Here is a 21,760-nt window from a genome sequence, read left to right as displayed (position 1 = left end):
TTGGTATGATTTCAGTTGCTGAATGAATCATAGAAGTAGTTGTCTGTTTAGTTAAATATCTACCAAAATTAAGGCTATAAAATGCACATTGGGATAGGGTGTTAGGCTAATAGATTCTAGCTCCTCTCAGGTTCTGACACACAGAAAGTGTTCAATGTTTTAAAAATGCCATGTTACCAAGTAATTGGCCTAAATATTTTTAAATTGCTCATCATGGATATGGTTTTGATAGCTGGCCTTATCTTGACAATTTTGTCTTTGTAGGTATGAAAGTATACTGAAAACATGACAAAATTAGAATGCTTACCTTTGGACTGTGCTTATTTTCTCTTCATCATTTCCTTGATCCATTACACAAACCCACTGATCATACAGATCTGATGAAAAAATACTTCCTGGAATATTCCGCAAAAAGTCCTTAAATATGGTTAAAGAAAATCATGTTATTTTCATGCTAAATATACACTGGAGAAATAAAAAATAAATCTATGGCAAAGTCCATTCTATCTTCTTTGAACTATTTGGTACTAACTACCCACTGACCTGTACACACAGAAACCAGGCTGTGACTTTTTTTTCTCACAAAAAGCCCACGAGGATAACAAGTCTGGGTTATGGCAGGAAAAATAAAGGCACAACCAAACTGAAGTGAAAACTCCTGCTTGCATATTTGTTTTTAGGAAACCAGCACAACATGACACTGGCTGGCAGGAAATCATCAAACATAATTTCTTCTCCTAATTAGCTACTTCAAGGAAATGTACCAAGATACCCAAGATTCATAATCTGGTAATGATATGATGTATATGTACTTACTGCTATATGCAAAGAACTGAGGTGCTTGGGATAACAGAAGTGAATCAAACAGTGTCCCTGCTATCTTAGCACATCCTTTTCAGAGGTGGTGTTGCACAATTGGCATCCTGAGGTTCTCAGGGATTCTGTGATCCCCTAGCAGGGCTTTCCTACATCACTGGGCAGAAAGCATCCCAGGTGATGCTTGGTTTCTGGGAGTTTGGAAAAGCACCTGCATGCCGGAGGCACACCACATTATAGGTCCACAGCATATTATTCTTGCATGGTGATTTTTACAGAGACTGGTGCAGGCTGTGGTGAAACTAGACTATGATATAAACAAGATGTGATCAAGGATGTTTGCCACTAGCTTTGGTTTACAAAAATCTTTAAAAAGGTAATTTGGTCCCTAGTCCTAGAGAATTGGTTTGGACCAGCTCTCTGAATTTTGAACCTGTAACAAGAAGGCCAGACTTGGGTATGTTATCTCCCCCTCAGTACATTTTAAGCAGAAAAAGACTTTCATCTAGCAGCGCTCCCCGGTTGTCCACTGAAAGCATGGGGAGAGATGGAAATCTGTTATTGGTCAATTTAAGTTTTGTTGGAAAACCAAAGTGATAATTCCATTTTTGTGCTTTGTAGAGGCAACACACAGCTTGTTTTGTTACTTACACATCACACTTGCATTACCAATGCAGAAACTGAAAACTTAGTTTCACAGTTAGCTGAATACGTATGTGGCTATTTCCCTCACTTGCTTGTGGGGACAGACTCTGGTCTCTGGGCAGGTCAACTTTAAGAATGGCCTACATCAGAAGAGGACTTTACTGTGTCGCTATTGGTCTTATGGCCAAATATTCATTTGGGACAAAGGAAGGTTAGTCAACTGTAACTGAGATTCTAAGATAATTTTAAGAATGCTGTTTGTCATTACATATTTAGGACTACACTTGATATTTTTTTAGAGTAGTTAACAGTGAGGAAGATGGACCGACTCAAGATTTTTCTCTGTTTCAGCCTATCTTCTAACAGAAATGCCCCAGGCTATCTGTAGTTCAGAGATACAATGATGAAAGTTTTTGGGTAAAGCTATTGAATTTTCATCACTTCAAATAATTTTAGCTACTGCGCCCACTTTAAAAAGTCAAATTTGGAAGAAGCAAAATCTGTTATTTCAAAATGGAGTAGTTAGAATAGTTATTTTAAAATCTCAGTGGAGAACATTTATGATCTATCTTGAAGGAAAACATTAAAACTACGCTTGAAGGATAATAACTCGTAACATCTCACTGAACTCTCGAGCTGGAATAACCAGTTATGAAATACAGCCACCAGTGTAGTGGAGAAGGGTGTGAGAGCTGGTGCTGTACTAAAATTACTAATGTGAGGCTCTTCCAGCCTTCTCCCTTCCCAGATGCCAGCCCAGGTCAGCAGCAGACCTTACACACTGATTTGAGATGAGAGTCTGCAGGATTAAGAAGGAGCTTTTCCTCACAGGTTTGAGGGACCAGAGTTCTAGCGTCTGAAGCAATTTTCATCCAATTAGTTTGCGAAGCTATGTTCAAGCAAAACCAGCCATGTGAAAAAGAAAAAGAAAATGAAAACTTTACATAGCACTTCAAAGTAGTCTTAAGAAAACTAGGTATTAATCAAAACAAAACAAAACAAAACCAAAGCTCAAAAACTTTGGCAAAATTATGTCCTTTCCTGAAATCATTTGCAAAAAGTAGGAGTAAATAGTAGATATGATAAAACTTCAGTTACTTGGTAACCCGTTTAAGCAGAACCTTCAGTATTTTTATCAGTCTTTTCTTTTGTTATTTTTTTTTGCAGAAATAATATTTCTGCAATCTTAAGTCTTTTAGAACCATACTACTTTGCAGTGGAATTCCAAAGTTTAGCATGAAAGTTAGAGCGTGGTTCTGTAAAAAAACAGAATAGAACAGAACTCTTTGTAACACAGGCTTTGCCTTAAAAATGGGCGAGAATCTAATAAAAAATAAATGTGTATGTATGTGCCATTTACACCTGCTAGGCACATGGCACATATCTACATTGTAATCCACTGCTGAAGAGAAAGCATAAATCCTGGGCAACACAGACTTGGTCTTCCCTGCTCAAGCTCTCTGCTTCTCTGCAATGGTATTTTCCTTAAAGGATTTAAAAGGAGACATCATCCATTTGGCAAGAAGCACCTGTTTGTTCATATAGTCATGAAATAAGGTTCTGTAAGTAGCTGCTCATTCAGGTGGATCAGGGATATGGACATCTTCGGTACCAATGCTTTCATTTTTTTTAAAAAAATTAATTCTTTAAAATTTTGTTTTGTTTTGTTTTGTTTTAGGTCCTGGGATAAAGGTTGGGCCTTATCTTTATACCTAGCTCCTGTGCATTCCAGCTCTGTGGGAGTTGGGAGCCTCAGGCAGGTTTGAAGAAGCTGTTGCTGGGATTAAAACCTCTGCTTAAAGTTGATTTTGACTCTAGGTTTTCCAAAAATGTAGGGCATTTCTAAGCATGTGTAGCAAACACTGTAGGAGCACTGTAACTATAAATGGGGCTTAAGCAAACATGGGCGAAAGGTAAAAACCATAAAAAATGCCACGTGTGGTGAAGGTGAGAGTGTCCAGATAGTGCAGTCGTTCCTACTCTGAAACTAGAAGGCATTCAGGGGACAAGCAAAGGACTGTTGGGGAATCATAATGTAAATGCTTGGCATTTTTTTGAGCTCAGCAATGTTTGTTTCAGTTGCAAAGTAAATGGTTTGTCTATGATGATAAACTTCCATACTTCTTTTCCAGAGTTGAATACAAAATCACTTTTGAACATTTTGTCTTCATTGGTAAGGAAGTGGGAGGAGAAAATCGGAAGCATGATGTTGGTAAAAAATGCTGTGTGATTTATCTTTAATTGAATTTTACTTGTGAATGGAGTAGTAGAAAGCAAATAAGAGAAATCGGTGTGGGCTGAAAAATGTTTAAGAAGCCCACTTCACATTATATTAGCAGTAAGTTAAAATATCCATTGTTGAATCTGTGAAACAATTCTAATGCTTTAATTCTAAATCTTTGAAAACAAAATATTCATTATGAAACACGAATAATAAATCATTTGTCTTGTGTCACAGCTACACTAGGGGGTAAAAAAAGAACATTTCCTACCTTTAAGACAGATGCTATCACGAAAATAGATTCACAGTCTAAGTGTACTTGGGCTCCAGAATTGAGTTTCTCTTTTAGCTCTCTGCAGGATTTCACATTGGCCGACTGCCTGAAGATGCCTTTTGTGAGGGGTCCTTTCTGATTCAGGAAAAAAAGCATATCCTGTGGGAATGCAAAGGAAAAAAAATAAAAAATGGAATTTCTCCCCTTCTAGACGAGCTCACATACTTGCTGTGTTTGGCTTCCACAGGCTGGAGTGTGTTAGAGCGAGAGCACTGAAGGACCAAGCCGGGTCAGCAGCCAGAAAGTTGGATGCTTGGAGTAAACATTGCCTGGTTTTTTCCCCTTGGAGTAAACATTACCAGGTGAGATGAGTGGCATGCAGTGAGATGTTGGTCAAAGGCTATGAGATTTCAGTTAGGCGAGAGCAGCAAGTCTAGGTGAATATGGTAGCTACAGTTAGTAAGGATGTACTATATTCTTAAAAGATTGCTAAGAGCTGGATTTATCGAATTTTGCTTATCCTTAGCTTGCAGTCACTGAAGCAAATGGTCTTGGAGACAATCTGTGGGATCTGAAACCAGTTACACCACTTAGCAGCCTTGGATAAGGTTCTGAGAGTTACAGAGAGGGGGAAAGAGACAAAGATCTTCCATCCACTTGGTTTACTCTGCAAATGGCTGTAGTGGATGGGGTTAGGTTAAGAGTTTATTCCTGGTCTGCTATGTCTGTGGTAAGGAATCAAGCACTAGAGCCATCTTCTGCTGCTTTTTAAAGGCGCATTAGTGGGGAGCTGGGTTGGAAGCTGGAGTAGCTGGGATTCTTACCAGTACTCACAGGAGATGCTGGCATTGAGGGTGGCTTACCTCCCTACACCTCAATGATATATCCTTTTACAGAGTTTTACAATAAGGAACAGTAACTCCCCTCTGTTTATTGTGAAGGAGAGACAGTAAAATGGCTGGACTACTGCCTCACACTTAAGGATGAATAAGACAGCATATATTGAAATTTATCTAAGTAGAATGCTTGAAGGCTACTCAATCAAGTGTTGCCTAACAGTGATTGTTTAATGCAATAATTAGTGACAGTACTACCTTACTGGCTTGAATCTATACCCAGAAAATGGTATAGTGATGCTTACACATTTGAAATGCAAACAAAGCTTGTTAAACCTTGAAAGAATGTAAAGAGTCAGTAGTCTCTGCTGCAAGAATGATAAAAAGTGACTTTCAGATAATGTGGAATTCACGAAAGGATTTGTGAGGAATGAGATGGATTCATTGCAAAGCCACTTCTCATTCATGAGAACACGTTATGTGGCCTTTCCCTGGCACTGTTTGATCAGCTATCCATATTATGTCTTTGATTCTGCAAAAACCAAATCAGAGTTTTATTATCTCAGTATAACAGGTGCCTGCAATTTTCCATTTGGAGACTAATGTGTGATCCAGCACTACTACTTCCAAAACCTCCTTTCCTAGTACTTTGGGGGACACAATGAGACTCACCAAGACAGACTTGGGCAGGTTGTCATTCTCACAGATACTTGGCAGAGAAATTCCAAAGAGCTGTCCTGTTACAGGCGATGTGGGTGACATGGGCAGGCTGTCTAGATGAGTGCTAGAGCCACGCCAGAAGGCCCAGTTTATGATTGATCTTCTCCTTTTAAATGTCTTCTGACCTGAATCTAAAGAGAACAGATTATTAGGAAACCTAGTCCAATTCATTTGACTTTATTTCTGTAATATGGTATGTATGTTACTATGGTTCAAAGAAAAGCACTTAGCAGTTGATGCCCTTTTATTAACAATTAAACCTATGAAATCTCATTGATTTATGAACTAAAAAACAAATTTTTGGGACATCTTGCTTTATGCAATTGAGTACTGGCACTAAATTCTCAGGTTCTCTGCTTTTCAAATAATAGGGAAGAAGAGAAAAGGTGGAAAAACAAATGAACGTGAAATTTCACGGGCTGATTCAACTCTCCAAATGTCTATGACGGTGACGGTAAGTCTGAGCTGAGACCAAAGCAAGAAGCTGGGAACTCAATCCAGCTCTCCCAAGTGGGTGGCAGGAATCCAACAGAGCTACTACCTGGCCGCCAGGAAGCTGGGATCATTAGCTGGAGCTCATTCAGACCTAAGACTGATGTCTTAGTTTTCAAAGGACAAAGAACGGTTCCCTTATTTAACTAACACCTTAACAAGGGCTTCAAATCAATACATGTGTTTTTCTACTTGGAAAGATTAGACCAAGCACACAAAGTTGAATTTTGTGGTAGACCACAATTAAACAGTGAGAAAAAGCAAAGGGGAAGGAAGAGAGTAGAAAAGAAAAAATGGAGTTGTCTCTCAAGATGTTCCCCAGAAACAACTAATGCCATTACTTGATGTCCCACAGAGAACAGAGAGGGAAGCTAATGTTCTACAGTTTTTTTCTCCTTTGTAAAGATGCATGTTGAAGGCAGCATGGCTAGACACAGACATGAATGAGACGTGGCCTTGTTACTGTAAGTTCATACCGAGCAGGGACTAAGTTTGGAAGCAGTAGTTGTTAGTAACATACTTGCTCCCCTCACTCCTAAGTCTCAACTAAGCAGGAACAGAGTACCAGATACACTAGGGGGTCAGTAACTTTTCACTGAACGCAGGGGCAGGGGTATTTACATTTGATTTAGATTTTTAAATGAACAGGATTGCAGCTGAAAGAACATTCTGCATAGCACCTTATAATATAATTGAATATAATTATTAGATAACAGTTGAAATAAATGAATGCACATAAATGAAAAAATGTAGAGTAGGAAAAAAAAGGGCATAAATGTCAATACTGAGTTATGATACTACCATGTCAAATCACTTTTTGTATTATCTGTGTCTAATTTTAAGATGTTAGGTAGTGAGTTTGAACACAGTTTGAAAATTAAAAATACAACACTTCAAGGTTTGTCTTGTAAAGGTGGCTGGCTCTCCTGCTGTTTCCTCCTAACAAATGTGCATGGATAACAATTATAAATCTTGGACAAACCCAGGTAAGGTACCTGGAGGCACTGAAGAGTGGCCAGGAAAAGGTGGGTACCATAATTAAGTGGCAAGAGTATCACACCGGATGAATAGAATTGCATGGCAATGGATGAATTTACTTGATTTTACTGCCTGACCTCAGGCAGAAAAATCAAGTATACTAACAGAAATTTAGGAAGAAAGCAGAACTTTTAAAAGGCCTGAGAACTAAGAGAACACAGAGGTATAGGTGGAAACTGAATAGGGAAAACCTAATATGAGAACCCCAAATATCGTGAGTAAATTCTGCCCAAATCCCTGGCTGTTCCCTGAAACACTAAAGTACACTCGAACTAGCTTCAATAAAGATGAACAAAATTGAGATTTGAAGAGCCTTAATACCCAGCAGTGCCCACTTTGAATTGACTCCATTTTCTTCCTCTGGTGGGAGTGCACGGGAACTGTTAAACATTGGCTGGGTGGCAGTGCTTCTCACGACACTCAACCAAGCTCCTGACCTCTGCTGAAAACTGAATGCTGAGAGACTGGATCTTCTCAGTCTTCCATTGTTACACACTAATTTCAAGACTTTATTAGGCCCCAGCATACATTAGCCTTTCATTAGCTCAAATAATATGCTTAAACCAAATATTAAACCAAGCTTTGTGAGAATAAGCAAATAAAAAACATCTTACCAAATGGCTTAAGACCATCACTCACACAGGACTCTTCCTTAGGATAACAGTTTACCATTGCTGTATGCACTTAAATGGGTGAAGCTCTCCAGTTCTGAGTTAGGAGCCCTATGAGACTCACTTTCACAAGTTACCTAAACTCTTTAACATTAAAAGGAAATGGACTCAAAGCGGCACTAAACAACAATAAAACTACTATACCAATGCATGAGGGGGGAATCGGGTGCGATCCTGACAACCTCTTAACAGGAGGTCATGTGCGTGGAGCAGGGGGGCACTCCAGAGTGGAGCAGGTGGTAAGGAGGAAGCTTGGATCCAAACCATGAAGACTCCCAGACCTTCACCACAAACTATTAATACGAGCAACAAGGACTATATCCCAACTGCCAAGGAGGCCACAGGGAATTGGATGCCCTCGGAGGCCGAGTACTCTGAGGTCACCCACCCCCAACCGGAGCTTCCACAGGGGATGGAAGAAGTCCAAACACTACCGTGCAGAAACCAACGTCATCGGAAAGACAACCAGAAGCCCTGAGTGGTCTGCAGAAACAGAAGAACAATGAACGTCCTTCGGGACCAGGGAGAGCTTTCTCTGGTCCGAGCCTGGCTCCACCTCTGGACCCCCCCTCCCTCGCAATGACCATCGGGATCGCTTCGAAAACCCCTCATAGCAAACAAACAATCATACAAACTAAAAAAAAAAAAAAACAAACCTAAAATAAATAAACAACAGAAAGTAGAACTTGAAATCTGACAGGAAAGAGCTGGCATGGATTGGCTCATGCCTCGCTGGGTAGGTCACAAAGATTAGTTACTCCTCACCATGGTGTTGAGGATTTTCCTGCACACGCCCCCCCCCCCCCCAAAAAAAATGTTCTGCACCTAAAATGTTGACATATATCTTGTTAGAGTTACAAGCCAGTCTGGATTATCCTAAAATCTGCCAAGATCAGCAAAATTTTACTTCAACACAACAACTGGCTAAATACTAAGATGAAATGGACACGAAACAGCTGAATGGTGCCTTATGGCCATTTTAAGGTATAGAGCAGCCGGTCCTGTATATGAACTAAAATTGAAATGTCAATGAGCTAATCATAGGTGGTGGCTAGGACTTGTTTTCCTTTTTTTTTTTTTTCTTTTTAATACACTGGTTACTCAAAACCATGTCAATTCCATAACATTGCAAATTGCTGTTGATGTTATATTGGGACTCTTAATTGACTGTGATGATATTCTGCCAGCTCAAACTTCAGACCAGAAAAGGTCTCCCCAAGAAACTGTTCAACCCATCTGGACAATAAGTAGCTGGACTCTATGCTTGGTATATGTTTGCAATGAAAGAATCTTGATTGAATTTGAACTGTAATACTGCATCAAGGTGGAGGAATCCACCGGGGGGAGGGGAGGGGGAGGGAGGGGGGGATTCCCAGAGCCTATGAAACTGTCACATAATGCAAAATAATTAACAATAAAAAAAAAAAAAGGAAACGGGACATTACCTACCTCTCTAGAGCTAACAGAGAGGAGTATGTTAAGATTTGCTCCTCACAGGGAGGTCCTCCCTTCTCCCCTCTCTCCATTCTGTTTGCCAGGCTTGAGGAGGTCTGCAGACACCAAGGAATATTACCGCTCTGTGCAACTCTAGCCTTCTCTTTCTACCCTGACCTCTAACATCTTGAAAGCAGAAATGAAGCTAAACCTTCTCAAACCAGCAAGGGGTTCTGGTATGTATCGTAGTGTTAACCTGTGCGCATGTTAGTTTAATATACTTTTTAAGGACTCTGTACTCAGTCTGGTTTGCTCATATTTATCCTGGTTTTATTTCTAAAAACTATAAGATTTGGTTTTTCTTAAAGCATTCATACTTTTGTGAAAGTGAACAATGATTTATATATCCAGCTATCCTATGAATGTAGGCAGAAGATAAAGTTGAAATTGAATCCTTTTTTTTTTATCATAACTACTTTCAGCTGCAATCATGCCTTTTGTTATGTAGAACATTCAATATGAGAATTTAAGTTCCCTCTGGAATTGAGAAAAAAAATTTTCATTAAAGTTTACTTTCTTGCAGAGTTTTTAATGCATAACTCTTACTTTCTAAATTCCTCCAGCTAATGAAAACCTATTCTATTGCTGTCAAAAGGGTGATGTAAATATAAAGCAAACTAAGTCTATGTAGATATAACTTTACTAAATAACCATAGCTGAATTCAGGCTAGTGTTTTTTCATATTTAAATTAGGGGACTATTAAAAATCACAATTCTTGAAACTATAGAATGATGATCACAGCAACATTTAAATTGGAAATGATATTCTGGCCTGCATCTACCCAAATTATACTCCTTCCCACTACCTAAAGGCAATGACTACAAATGGAGTAACAACTCGATTGCAGTGTAGTACTACATCTGAAACAGATGAACATTGCAGGTACAAATCTGGGAATGGATCATGTGGAAATTCCAACAGTTACTTAAGACCATACTTAAAAAGACCTCCAGACTCTTGTGGTGTACAGCTCAAGGTTTTCACTGTACACAAATCAGGTGCAACACTAATTAAGATACTTACAGTCTAAGCACACAGGTAGCTATGTAAATAAATTTATGTGCACATTACAGATATGTATAAAGTATTCTGTGAATACACAGCAGGGGCAATTATCTGCCTAAAGGAAATTCCTAGTTGTGGTGTCTCAGGTCAAATCTTTAAATGCTTGTATCCTAAATCCTGAATTAATGCCAGACCCATCTCACAGGAGCCCAAAGACACATTACAATGCTCTAAGTCTACAGGAATGGCCTGAAGAGAAATTGAAGGCTACTCTGCTTTCAGTATAATACTTTTGCCTCCACACAGAGGCAGAAAAACACTGGAGATGACTACACTCGTGTAAGGCTATGCCTTTCTCATAAAGGGGGTCACTGGAGTTTTGTCCAATTGTGGCTAATTTTATTCAGGTGGTTTAAAAATACAATTGCTCTCAATTAATATTCTAATAGAAAAATGATCTTTACTGTCTTAAGTTTAGAAACAAGATCTAGTTATTGCATAAGAGGCTATGTAAAATACACACTTTTCAAGACTAAGCACTTTAAGAATTGAGTTCCATATATTTGAAACACATAGGTCACAGAGTATGTCTGACTCCAACAAGTGACACTTGATAAATCACATTCTGTATTTTTATAATGCATGCTAAGGAAGAGGTTTAGCCTCTCTCCTTCCATTTTTTTTTTTTAAATTAAAACTCTGGGGAAAATGTGAACCCAAGGCTTGGTCTTAAATTGATACTGAAACAGAGTTTGATTTAGATATGCTTGCATTTTTTATATGCCAATGATACTCTGCCAATATGGAACTTAATGTCCATACAGACATTTTTCCTTCAAGGAAAAAGTCACCAAAAACAACAGTGCAGGGTACAGTGACAGTAAAATAAACAAAAACCAGCTAAAGAGGACTGCAATTCAGGAAATACTAATGTGCTGATGGAACAGTGAGTTCTCATGACAAGGGCAGAAATTTAAGGACAGAAGACCTATGTTGAGGTGTGCTGCACATGCTTTATGATGCTGGATGTAGTTTGAGTCCATACTAAGTTGATGAGTCTTGGCTATTGTTACCATACTCAACAGAACCTCAAACTCTTGTGTACAACTTAATGTTTCCCCTACGAGGTGCAAAGCTCATGTAAACTCTGCTGTACGTCCTGAGGATGAAGTTGCACGACTTCAGCTGCTCACACTCTAGAGACACACAAACAATCCTCAACAGATTGTAATGTGCACACTGCAGTTATGCATAACGTAGCTTGAACTATCAGAGTTGGTTATTTATTCAAGAAATCAATGTTGAGTTTGTAGCAGCTAAAAGTTTGAATTGTCCGCAAGGAACAACTGTGAGAAAAGTTTCAAAGTTTGAGAACATTAATTCAGTTTCACCTGAAATGAAATCTGCTAGGTTGTACTGTACTTGCTTTGGAAAATTTAGTGTGTAGGGCTGGGGCTACTCACTAAATTGTATTCATCAGCGATACTATACCAACACTGCATCTCATTTACTCTTAGGGACATAACCATCGTGATTTTTGTGATTTTTTATCCAGCCAGTCTTTGGCTTTTATTTTTATCTTGCGCTATCACCCAGTTCAATGGCTGAGCAGCAGTAAAGCTTTACAGTGATACTTGAACACTGGTCCAAGACTGGACTTCAGATAGATGAGAACTGTTCTCAGCCATTGAGTGGCTCTAGAAATTAATGGTGCTGTAGGTTTGATGTTCAATGAGTTCAATCTAAAATGGTAGTTAAAGTGTACAAATATATCAAGCTGCTTTATACGCCCCTATCTTGCTATCAAAATATTTTCAACTCAAACTACACTCTCAGCAGTATCATGCCAACCTCAATGCAACAGCAAAGGAAATTTCCTTGTCTCAGGACATTTAACCATGCAATTGAGGAGCTTCTACCTGATTTTTACTTGGAAGGAAGTGATTCATATACAGTGAAGATATGAATCTGATATAATTTTTGCCTTTTGCTTTCCACGACAGAAATTTTCTCAATTATCTGCACAACATTAGCATTTGGCAGCAGTATTTTTCAGCGAAGAAACAGAAATTTCCTCATAGACCAGAATACTTGCAACACTGATGAAGTGATTTGGGAGGGAAATCTTACCCCTTGCAAAGTATTCAATTCTTATTATAAATGACACTCAATTATTTTAAATTCAATAAAAATGCATGGAAATCCATCATGACATAAAAATTGACATAATATCCTTCATTTTGTGTACTGACTTGAAAATTTTACTGTGCTAGCTCCTATGTGGTTTCAAAGCAGATGTTCATTAACATCTTCTGTGTTTTAAAAATACGTATGTGGTTCAACTGCAATTATTAACTTGCCACAGTAATTCTGATGATCAATTAGGTTTTGGTGACACTGGTCTATAGTTACTCCATCCCTGATACCATTCACCATGAACAAATTACTAGTGGATGCCTACAACTTAACTGGGCAAGTTACTGGCTAAATCGGATGAAACCCTTAGGCCTTTTGACTGCTTATTAACAAAATCAAATTGAAAAAAGACCCAGAGAGAATGGTTTTGGACAAAAATGGGTGGAAAGGTAGAATCTTATTCTCCTCGGCTGAATTATAAACAAGGAACAGAACAATTAACATTAACTAATTCTACAAATATTAAGTACTTACTTTAGACACTGTGTAAGGTGCTGACAGACTGAAGCAAATGTGAGCTACTATGATTTGTATACAGTACCCTTCAAAATGTCACACAGTTGTAAGCTAAGAGCCCTCCAATTCCATAATTCCATTTGCTATTCTAGGAGATGACTGACAATTCAAGATATGTTTGTTAGATGAGGGAGCCTCTGATGACTTACCCACTAATAACTTTAGTAAGGCATCATGTTAGGGTTAGGTGATCATCAGAACTGGATGTGCATATGTACATGTCAGTTGGTCCAAGAGTTAGAGCAGGCTTTAAATAAACAAAATAGACAAATACGGAGTGTTCATTTGGGGTTGGTCATTAGTGATCACAAGCTTTCCTGATGGCAAGTGATTTCATCTAAGGTACTCATGGTCCATGAGGAAATAGGATTTTAGTATGAGTACAGGAGAGTAGGAAAGAGAATGACACACGCTAACGTTACTAGCAAAACAGAATCTCATCACAACTCTGAAATTCAAGCTGGATAGGGAGCAAATGGATAAAGAAAGTGCTATCAGAGAGAAGAAATCTTGGCTTCCAGAGAGGAAAGTCACAAAGAACAAATACCAGTTGAAGAGGAGAAAGAACATTTTTGCCCAATAAGTCTGACTTGAATTTATGAATAGGATTTTTCAGGCTGCAACTATCAATTATTTCAGAAACTATAAAGTTTTCAGTAAGAAAATTATAAACCATTTAAAATATTGATGAAAATCGAGTTTAAAAGGATCATGATCTGAATAAACATTTTAAACACAAAAACCCCTGTGCAATGAGTGCTGATAGTGTTTGTTTTCGCCATGTGTGGAAAGCTACCAAAGGAGGGTCATGAAGTTGGAAATGGTAGGAGATACTCTCATTAATGCTGTGTCGATTAGATCAAGAGATGAGGCATTTCAGAACTTCATCTGGCATTAAGATGATGCCAATAATCTGTCATGTGCCAGGAAAGTCTATGCCATCCTTTAAACTTACTCTTCCTCAGGCCTGAGCTTGCTCAGCTGCAACAAGCAATGCCACTGGCTCCTTTGATGCCCTAATTAGCTCAAATTGACAATAGAAGCCACAGAAGTGTGTCCTTTTTCTAACAGCACATTCCTACTTTCTGGTCTCCATGATCTCTTTCTCTTACGCAATGTTACTTTGAGATGGAGAGCTTAAGCTTCAGTTAGGCTAAATCAGACTTTTTATGTTGAGCATTGCTTTTCATTCTAGTCTTTACCATGCGATGGATAAGAGTTAAGTTTAAAGGGAATGCACATTTGGTAGGAAAGGAGACACTTAAGATAGAATTCATCTTAGTTTTCACATACGAGGACATTACGGAATTAAAAGTAAGTTTATTTTGGGGAAGTTCTTAAAAGACTCATGCATACTTTTTGTAAAACAATAAATACTGTCTGAACTTTCTGAAGACTGCTTGTATCGATCACAATCATGATACACGAGGGCATTACCAACTTTTATCCCCATCACTAGCACTCATGACACTCTTTTTACGGTGTAATCATTTGCAGGGACACACAAAATGGAGGAGTATGACAGTACAAAGAAGGCATTAACACAGCTTAAACTTTGCCCGGTGTCTGACTCAACATGATTTTTGCTCTCTGGATGTGGAGTTCTTAGTACATAAGGCTGAAAGAGAAAGAACGGTGTAAAGAAGAGACAAAGTATATTCTTACAACCTGCTGGTTAACATCCAGTCACGCCTACTGCTGACATATAAAACCATCTTCTAAAACTTCGTCCTGTTTTTTAAAGTACTTAGTGGCTCTGAAAGAAAAGGTATGTTATCTGGCTAGAAAGTTGGAGTCTTGCTGTTGTGCTAAGTTTGTGTTCAAGAGTGAAAACTTTTGCTTCAAGAAGGCTCTGTGAAGAAAGCGAAGGAACTCACCACTGAGTTGCTGGGCTGCAGCCAGGCGGCTGGGCTTCAGGATGAACTGGCACTGCATCTCGCGGGGCAGCTGCTCCATGAGGAAGGGCTCTTGGACGTTGAGGGTGGCAGTGGAATCCTTTGATCCCTGTGTCAGGAGGGCAGTGTCTCGAAGATGGCTCATTTTAATTGCATAGGGATATTCATGTCCTACGCAGAAAAAATTCCACATATAAGCTTCAGGCTGACCATTACTATGAGCATGTGTGGTACAAACAAGTATTCTGCTAAGTACTTTTGCAACTGGACGGTTACCATGTATACTCCAGTAGTTGTACGGAACGGTATAATATGCAGGTAGTCCTACCAAAGTAGTTTTCTTGGGGGGGGGGGGAGGGGCATGGAAGTAGAAGAAAAGGAAAAAAAATACCACTCAAGAATTCTATTGAGGGAGTTGGCACTGTGACATATTGGGTTAAGCAGTCACTACTAATGCTAACACCCCAAATGAATGCCAGTTCAAGTCTCAGCTACTCACAATCCAGCTCCCCATTAGCATACCTGAGAAAGAAATGGAAAATGGCCTAAGTACTTAGATACCTGCATGGAGAGATTTGGTTGGAGTTCCAGGTTTCGGCTCTGGCCCACCACTGGCTGTTGTGGCCATTTGGAGAGGGAACAAGCAGATGGAAGTTCTAACTGCCTTTCAGATATATAAATGAATAAACAAAACCTTTTTAAAAATATCTTATTTGGAATATACATATTAGCTGAGTGGCATAATGATTTTTCATGTTTCCAGCTAGGAATATTTCAATGCATTGTAATTTCTTTTTTGACACTTATATCTGTCAATATTCAGTAAATCCATGTGCCCTCTGACTCCAGTGCATAATTTAAAATATCTACCCTACGCGATTTCATAAGGATCATATATGTACACAGTGGCCACACGATTTCACTATTAGGGACAAAGGACTCCTTATGTAATCATTGCTACTATTTAACATGTCTCTCTGCAAAAGGCCTTGCATGTCTTTTGTTACGTAATTGCAATTACTCAAGAGCACTGGGGCTGATTTGATTTATGTTTCCCTCCCACTGCTGCCCTCTAAGGTTAGTGTTCATAGGCAATCAGAAGGAAGACTGCAGGGGATTGGAAACACAGAAACAGATGCAGAAAGGAATTTACAGACTAGAAAAAACTAAATCTTGGACATCTGAGTGCAACATGACTTTTGCTCCCTAGTACTCTTAAGTAATTTCATCCTCTCAATAGAATCCTTGAATAATATTGTGCTGTAGATCTTTTAACTACAGAAAGTTCTCTTTTATTCTTAACACTGGGTGTAACTCGATTGTTTATGGTCTTCCTTTCTGCCTGGCTTATGCATACAATACCTATGTTCCATTAATAGTAAATACTATGTTAGCTTCTGAAAATTAAGGCAAAGAAAAGGCCTCTGGGAAAGTAGTTAAACAACTTATCAAAATAGTGAACAATCTACATGTGAGGTTTAGAGAGCACAGCAAAATCTCCGATGCAGGGGTGAGCATTAGGCCTAGCAGGTAGGATGCCTGTGTTCACGCTGCAGTGTCTACGTTGGCGTTCCATCTCCAACTTCTAATTCCAGCTGTGTCTTGGTGCACAGCTTGGAGGTAGCAAGCAGGTGCTGGCTACTGACCTGGGACACCTCAACTTTGCTTCCTGGTTCCAGCCCAGTTTTGGCCATACCAGGCTTTGGGGGTGAGGCGTGGAAGCAGCAGACTGAAAGCTCTTTCAAATTTTAACATGTTCATAGTTTTCTGCTTTTATGTAAATACACACACACACATATATACATATATACAATTAAGAATTGCAAGTATTAAGCCTTTTCATTGTAATGTAAATTTAAACTGCTATCTGAAAAACTAAGGAAGGAGAGACGGGAATATTATGTTGTTAGAATTGTGTCTATAAATCATACCGAATCCGTTAAAACTAATTAAAATTTAAAATAAAAACAACAAATAAAAGTACTGCTAAATCTGGGAACAATCACGCACCATCCTAGTAACTCAGTTTGAAACTGTTCTAAGCCTAGAATGTTACTATGCAGTCAGTCTGAATTAAATAAGCCTTATCAAAACTGACATGATAAGTATTTGATTTTTAATGACAACTAATTCCTGCTGAATGACTTTTACAAAAACGACTTTGCAAAACCTGAAAGGCAGCGGACTTATTCTGAGCTCCATGCAGGATCCCTCTGTGAGTACTTACTCCACCGCTCCATGGGAGACCCAGTTGAAGATCCTGCCTCCCATCTGTCTCAGCCCTGGCCACTGTGGCCAACTGAGGAGTGAACCAGCAGACAAGTGACCTCTCTCTGTGTCTCTCCCTGTCTCTATATCTTAGTCTTTCAAACAAGTTAACATTTTTAAGGTTCATTTTGGTGCAGAAAGTTTGAACTCACATAAACATGTTTCTAACATTTCACATAAATGTATATTATTAAAACACTGCCTATGTTACTTTTTTCACAACATGAACATCTTTACATTCCACCTTTCCATAAACTTTTTGAAACATCCTTGTACACTTGCAATTACTCAGGTTGGGGCAGGTCCTAGGCCCAGCAGCTCACATGCTGCCTGGGATGTTCATATCCCATACTGGAGTGCTTTGTTCTCAGTCTCAGGTCCTCAGATTTCAGCAGGCAGCAGAGGATGGCTCAGGTACTTAGCTCATTGCCACCCAGGTAGTGAGATCTGGGCTCTTGGCTTCGGCCTTGCTCAACCTCAGCTGCTGCAGGCATTTAAGAAGTAAAACAGCAGATGGAAGACCTCTCATTCTCTGTCCCTCTCCAATAAAGTGAAAACAAAGAATAACTCAGGCCACTTGAAAAACTCTTTATTATATGGCAGTAGCCTCATAAAGGAAAGGGTAATATGAGACAATGACTGTAGTATGTTTCTTGCAATGTTTACCAAGTACTAAACACTTTAAAATAACACAGATCATCATAAACACCACCACTGTCATTGTTTCAAGTTCTGCCACAGATGCTGTCCCTTATTTTAATCACTCTGTTAGTCACAATGAATGAGGCTATTGGTTAAGAAACCTTTTTCAGCTAAATGATTTTGATACTATGAGATATGCCATATTTACCAATAATTCTTCAGAACAAACACTAAAGGATTTAGCTAGGTTAACAGCAAACTGTGCTAGACAGTGAAGATTTTTAAGTCTAAATGGATTAATCTATTTTTTCTTCATAATGTCTAGGCAAGTTCTGGACACAGAGCAGGTGTTCAAACTCGTGCATTACAATGTGAGACTGGATTATAGGTTGTCTTCCACAGAGTAACACCGCAAGTAGACGGGAACAGAAAATATGAGAACTAAATCACAGAGACAAATGGAGAAAAAGGAATACCAAATCTACTTCTTACAAATTTTAAAAAAATATTTGAAAGGCTGTGAAAGGTTGAGAATGATCTTCCATTTGCTTGTTCACCCCTCAAGTGGCTGCCACAGCTGGGGCGGGGCTGGGGCAGGGCTGGGCCAGGCCAGAGCCAGAGCCAGGAATATCATCTTTATCTCCAACATGAGTGACAGGGGCCCAAGCACCTGAACTGTCTTCTGCTTTGTTCCTAGGTGCATCAGCAGGGAACAGGACTGGGAACAAGGCAACCAGGACTTGGGATGCTGGCATCACACGCAGCAGCCTAACTTGCTGTGCAGTAATGCTAGCCCCCCAGAACAGTTTTCTAAATTTGGCACAAAGTAAAAATGCAGGGAGGAAAGTTTTAGGTTTCTCTTCCCACTCATACCGTTACCTACTTGAGTGAAGGGATGTTGGTCTAGCACACAGTGAAGCTTGGCAGATATTTACGAAATAACTACGACATGAGATTTAACATGTAATTATGTTGAAGCTTAGTATCGTATTATCAACTTTTGTAATTAAGATGCAAAGACACCTTAGAATTTTATAGAAACTTACCAATAAGTGGGTACGGTGCCTCTTCCTTGCCAGAATTGACCCATAATTGGTAATCTTTCTCAGAGCCCTTGGAGATAAAAAGAATTAAGTCTTACAATAAATCTTTCACACTTGGAATATGAATGAGGACATTTTTTGGCTTTTTTAATGCTTTCCAAAAAGAAAACATGGGGACAATATAAACGCATTCAGTTTGATGAGGGTGGACATGACTTTTGAAGATGACAGTGCTAAATTCCTACAACCCATCTCCCTCTCCTCGATCCCCAAGGGAAGACTCAGGAATCCTGCTTCTCTCCACCCCCTCAGGGATGCCTAAGGCTCTGTAAACTGCAACAGAACCAGGATCTCACTATCTAGGTAGTCCAAAGGATGTGAAGTCCTCCTGGCTTTTTGCAAAGGAAGGGCACTCTTCCTGGTTATACAAGGCTTGTCTTTGGAGTCCTGACCTCCTTGGAGGGTGGTGAACTCAACTCTAGTGTGGCCGTGCAAAGACAACCTTGTTATTCAGAAAGCCCAAGACACTGCTGGGTCTATGATTAGGAGGCAAAATCTCAAAAGCTGGTGATTAGCTTAGCTGCTTCAGACACAGCAGGAGGAGGAGAATGACCAAGAGGTCTTGAGGAGTTCGAAGGCTGGACAGCCTTCCCTGGCTTTAGTGCGGGCAAGTTCATTCCTGGGGACAGAAAGGACCTGTCTTAAGAAGACAAAGCCTAGTTAAGGTTAATACTATATAGGCTACTGTGCTGTTCGCAGCTCCTACTCAGCTTCTTTAGTCAGTTCTCCCTGCCCCATGTTTAATGGAAAAATTTTACTGCAAATAGGAAGGGCAAACTAGTAGATCTCTGTCTTTTATGCAGTAGCTGGACACAGTTGTAATAATCCCGCAGAACAGGTATAACTATACAACTTTAGTTCCAATATACATATTTTGACCTGAGATGGATATTATCCAAAGGAAAAGCATAAAGAAGTTAGTCATGCCATTAGTGTCCTTCTTATACCTAAAATTTTCACTTTTCCAAAATATATTTGCATTAAAAAAATCGATTCAACTTTCCCCAGCTCCATCCATTGCAGGCATTAGCAGACTGAATAAGTAATTGAGAGCTCACTCTGTGTGTGTGTGTCTCAAGGTTTACATGTATAGAACACACAATGAAAAGCCATGTAGTCTGGTTGCAGGTCCTGAGAATTACATGGCTGCTCTGCTGATGAACTGGTAAATAAAAAGAATGGAAGGCTAAGTTACATTTAATTACATATAAAATCTAATAATAAATTTAAGTAAGATTTAGTACCCCAAGCTTTGGTTGCCTTGAATTCTTTTTTTTTTTAAAGATTTATTTATTTTATTACAGTCAGATATACAGAGAGGAGGAGAGACAGGAAGATCTTCTGTCCGATGATTCACTCCCCAAGTGAGCCACAACGAGCCGGTGCGCGCCAATCTGAAGCTGGGAACCTGGAACCTCTTCCAGGTCTCCCACACGGGTGCAGGGTCCCAAGGCATTGGGCCGTCCTCAACTGCCTTCCCAGGCCACAAGCAGGGAGCTGGATGGGAAGTGGAGCTGCCGGGATTAGAACCAGCGCCCACATGGGATCCCGGGTGGGGTATGTACTCAAAAGCTCTCAAAGCCATGAGCTAATTCAGAGCTTGCTTTTTATGTACCAATTCATTAATGGTACCAGCCATGTAAATCTCAGGACCTACAACCAGACTACATGGCTTCTCACTGTGTGTTCTATATGTATAAACCTTGACACGCACACACACACACACACACACAGTGAGCTCTCACTTACTTATTAACTCCCCTAATGTCTACAATGGATGGAGCTGGGCCAAGCTAAAATTGGGAGCTGGAGACTCAATTCAAGTCTATCAGATGAATGACAGGGAACCAGCTCTTTCAGCCGTCACTGTTGCTGTCAGGGTCTGCATTTTCAGAGGGCTGGAATTAGGCAGAGTTAGGTATTGAATCCAGACACTGTGATGGAGGATACAGACTTCTTAATAGGCATTTTATCTGGTAGCCTAAACACCTGTCTCTACCCATGAGGTCTTTACATAAAAATTGTACTATAGAGTGAATTATTCAGAATTCATCATCTCTACATTGGTTGAATCTGGTGTAACAACAGGGTAGTAACAAAAGGGCAGAGACGGGGGAGCATAGTGACAAGGAGCGAAACGGGGAGAGGAGGAGGAGGTTATACATCCTTCTTATGAATCATAGATCCAAATTTTTTTGTGAAAGTCTAAAACATCTGTAACAAAAATACACATTACCAATTCAAAATTATGCTTTTCAATGTATACAGCCTTAAAATAGAATAGCACCCATGAATTAACTAATCTCAAGGTTCTATTGTATTTTCTACCTTTTGGAGACAAAACACTATTCTGTATCATAATCAGTTGTATTATCATGAATAATATTCACATAGACCTGAAATATCAAACTGTTTTTCATTAACAATATCTTGAAGAGTTAACTTACAGGTATCCCTAGCATTGGCAATGACATGTTGATAACTCCATTCACTGTATCTGAATTCGTTACTGTTATAGTTTTAGACTGTAGAAAAAAAAGAAATACAGCTATGAGTATACAATTTAAAAAGAGGTGGACAAAGCAATCATTGCTAAGGGATTATCCAAAGGCACATTTGATTTCAGGTGTGGATAGGGTGAAGCACACAACTTAACATTAAGTCCTTGATTACAACTTCCTTTTAGACTCTTGTATACTACATACTTTAATAAGCATTTACTTCTTTTAAAATAAATTATGCATGGCTCACAAAATAGAATTGCTTCTAAAAGTGCATGGAAAATGAGTGAAGAGTTAATTTTGGTGCAAAAACACTTGAAGTCCATGTACAGCTTTTTCAGAATATAGATTTTCAGTGAACTTTAAAAAAATGATTTAAATGAGATCAATACAAGTCAATACAGACCTCTAATGTTCTAGTTCACT

The 21,760-nt window shown here is 39.2% G+C and overlaps 1 protein-coding gene across 6 annotated transcripts in view; it reads right to left on the bottom strand.

The window, feature by feature from the left end:
• The window catches only part of ARHGAP20 (Rho GTPase activating protein 20), a 151,126-nt gene that overhangs the window by 7,636 nt on the left and 121,730 nt on the right, over positions 1–21,760 (bottom strand). For all 6 annotated transcript variants that reach the window (XM_058663935.1, XM_004585214.2, XM_058663937.1 and 3 more), the window contains 6 exons: positions 21,281–21,358; positions 18,777–18,843; positions 14,803–14,991; positions 5,465–5,643; positions 3,954–4,115; positions 308–417 (listed from right to left, as the gene is read on the bottom strand). In XM_058663935.1, coding sequence (XP_058519918.1) covers positions 308–417; positions 3,954–4,115; positions 5,465–5,643; positions 14,803–14,991; positions 18,777–18,843; positions 21,281–21,358 — 785 coding nt within the window. The remainder of the gene's footprint in view (positions 1–307; positions 418–3,953; positions 4,116–5,464; positions 5,644–14,802; positions 14,992–18,776; positions 18,844–21,280; positions 21,359–21,760) is intronic.

This window comes from Ochotona princeps, chromosome 4, assembly GCF_030435755.1.
Source record: "Ochotona princeps isolate mOchPri1 chromosome 4, mOchPri1.hap1, whole genome shotgun sequence".
NCBI lineage: Eukaryota > Metazoa > Chordata > Mammalia > Lagomorpha > Ochotonidae > Ochotona > Ochotona princeps.
The sequence above is the reverse complement of the archived record's forward strand: the minus strand, read 5'-3'. Positions and strand labels throughout refer to the sequence as shown.